Source organism: Amphiprion ocellaris, chromosome 22, assembly GCF_022539595.1.
Source record: "Amphiprion ocellaris isolate individual 3 ecotype Okinawa chromosome 22, ASM2253959v1, whole genome shotgun sequence".
NCBI lineage: Eukaryota > Metazoa > Chordata > Actinopteri > Pomacentridae > Amphiprion > Amphiprion ocellaris.
Window position 1 is genome coordinate 5,644,145 of NC_072787.1, and position 1,071 is coordinate 5,645,215.

The 1,071-nt window shown below is 44.2% G+C and overlaps 1 protein-coding gene across 1 annotated transcript in view; it reads left to right on the top strand.

Annotated features, from left to right (window-relative positions):
* Positions 1-274: 274 nt before the first annotated feature.
* The window catches only part of LOC129348046 (GPI mannosyltransferase 1-like), a 7,316-nt gene continuing 6,519 nt past the window's right edge, over positions 275-1,071 (top strand). Inside the window, exon 1 of the mRNA XM_055007330.1 lies at positions 275-437. Coding sequence (XP_054863305.1) covers positions 275-437 — 163 coding nt within the window. The remainder of the gene's footprint in view (positions 438-1,071) is intronic.

The window sequence follows — 1,071 nt, forward strand, 5'->3', positions numbered from 1 at the left end:
GAAACAAATAAAGTAGTCTGAATCTAAATATCTCGTGTCTGAAAAGGGTTGTCCTCGGGGGGCGGGTCACCACACAGGCTTTTATTTTGAAATGCCCGCTGTTTCTTATCCTGATTCCTCCTCGTCTCAGGGATTTCAGGCTGAATGATTGCACGCTGGCAGGTGGACAGGCAGTTGTTTAGCTACATCGTAGAGCACAGTCATTCTGGATTTGTGTACTTTACCCGCTGTAGTGAAGTTTTATTCCTGATGCTAATGCTAGCTTAGCTTAGTCATGTCTTCCCAGAGCAGCGCTGCTGGAAGGATCCACGGGCTGCTGCTCAAACTTCATGAATTACTTTCAGACGAGGACAGCCGAGGTGCAGCTTTGAAATGTCACGATATTATCGGTGATCTGGGACAGGAGTGCATGCTAACACCGACCGAGAATGAACTTGGTAAGACCAGGAAGTCCCATCAAAGGCTAGTCCCAGTATCTCATCGCGAAGCAGACAATCCGCGCCAAACTCCATTAACAATCTGGACATTTAATGACAATAGTGCTCCTTTGTTGATGAGCGTCAAACACCTTGTAAAATAACACATTTTCGTATTTTTTGCATGCTACTTTTGAGTTCGTCATACAGAAAATACTTCTATATCACTGATAACTTTTAAGTTGAGTCGTTTAGCATCAGGCTCCTCCGCCAAAACTCTCTGTGGTGGTTCATACAGAGCACAAGAAAACGTGGTTCCCTGGCAGTAAAAAAAAAAAAAGCTTGAAGAACCTACTATATATCACTCGGGTGGTTAAGTGCATTAATAAACATGCGAAAGAGTGCCAAAAGTAAGGATACATGTTGCAGTATGTAAGTCATCTTCAGGAGTCAGCAGGATGCTGTTCTAACCACAGGTTTCCTCCATGGCACTGTGTTCTCATTCCTTCTTTCATGCCCGGGCAACACATAGTTTATGCTCACATTATCATTGTGCAAACAACACCTGTGACCCAGTTGCTCTCAGGGTTAAGCTGTCGAGCTAAAGAGTGGCGGAAACATCATCTGTCTTCAGTCAGAACTACAGAATCTTTGC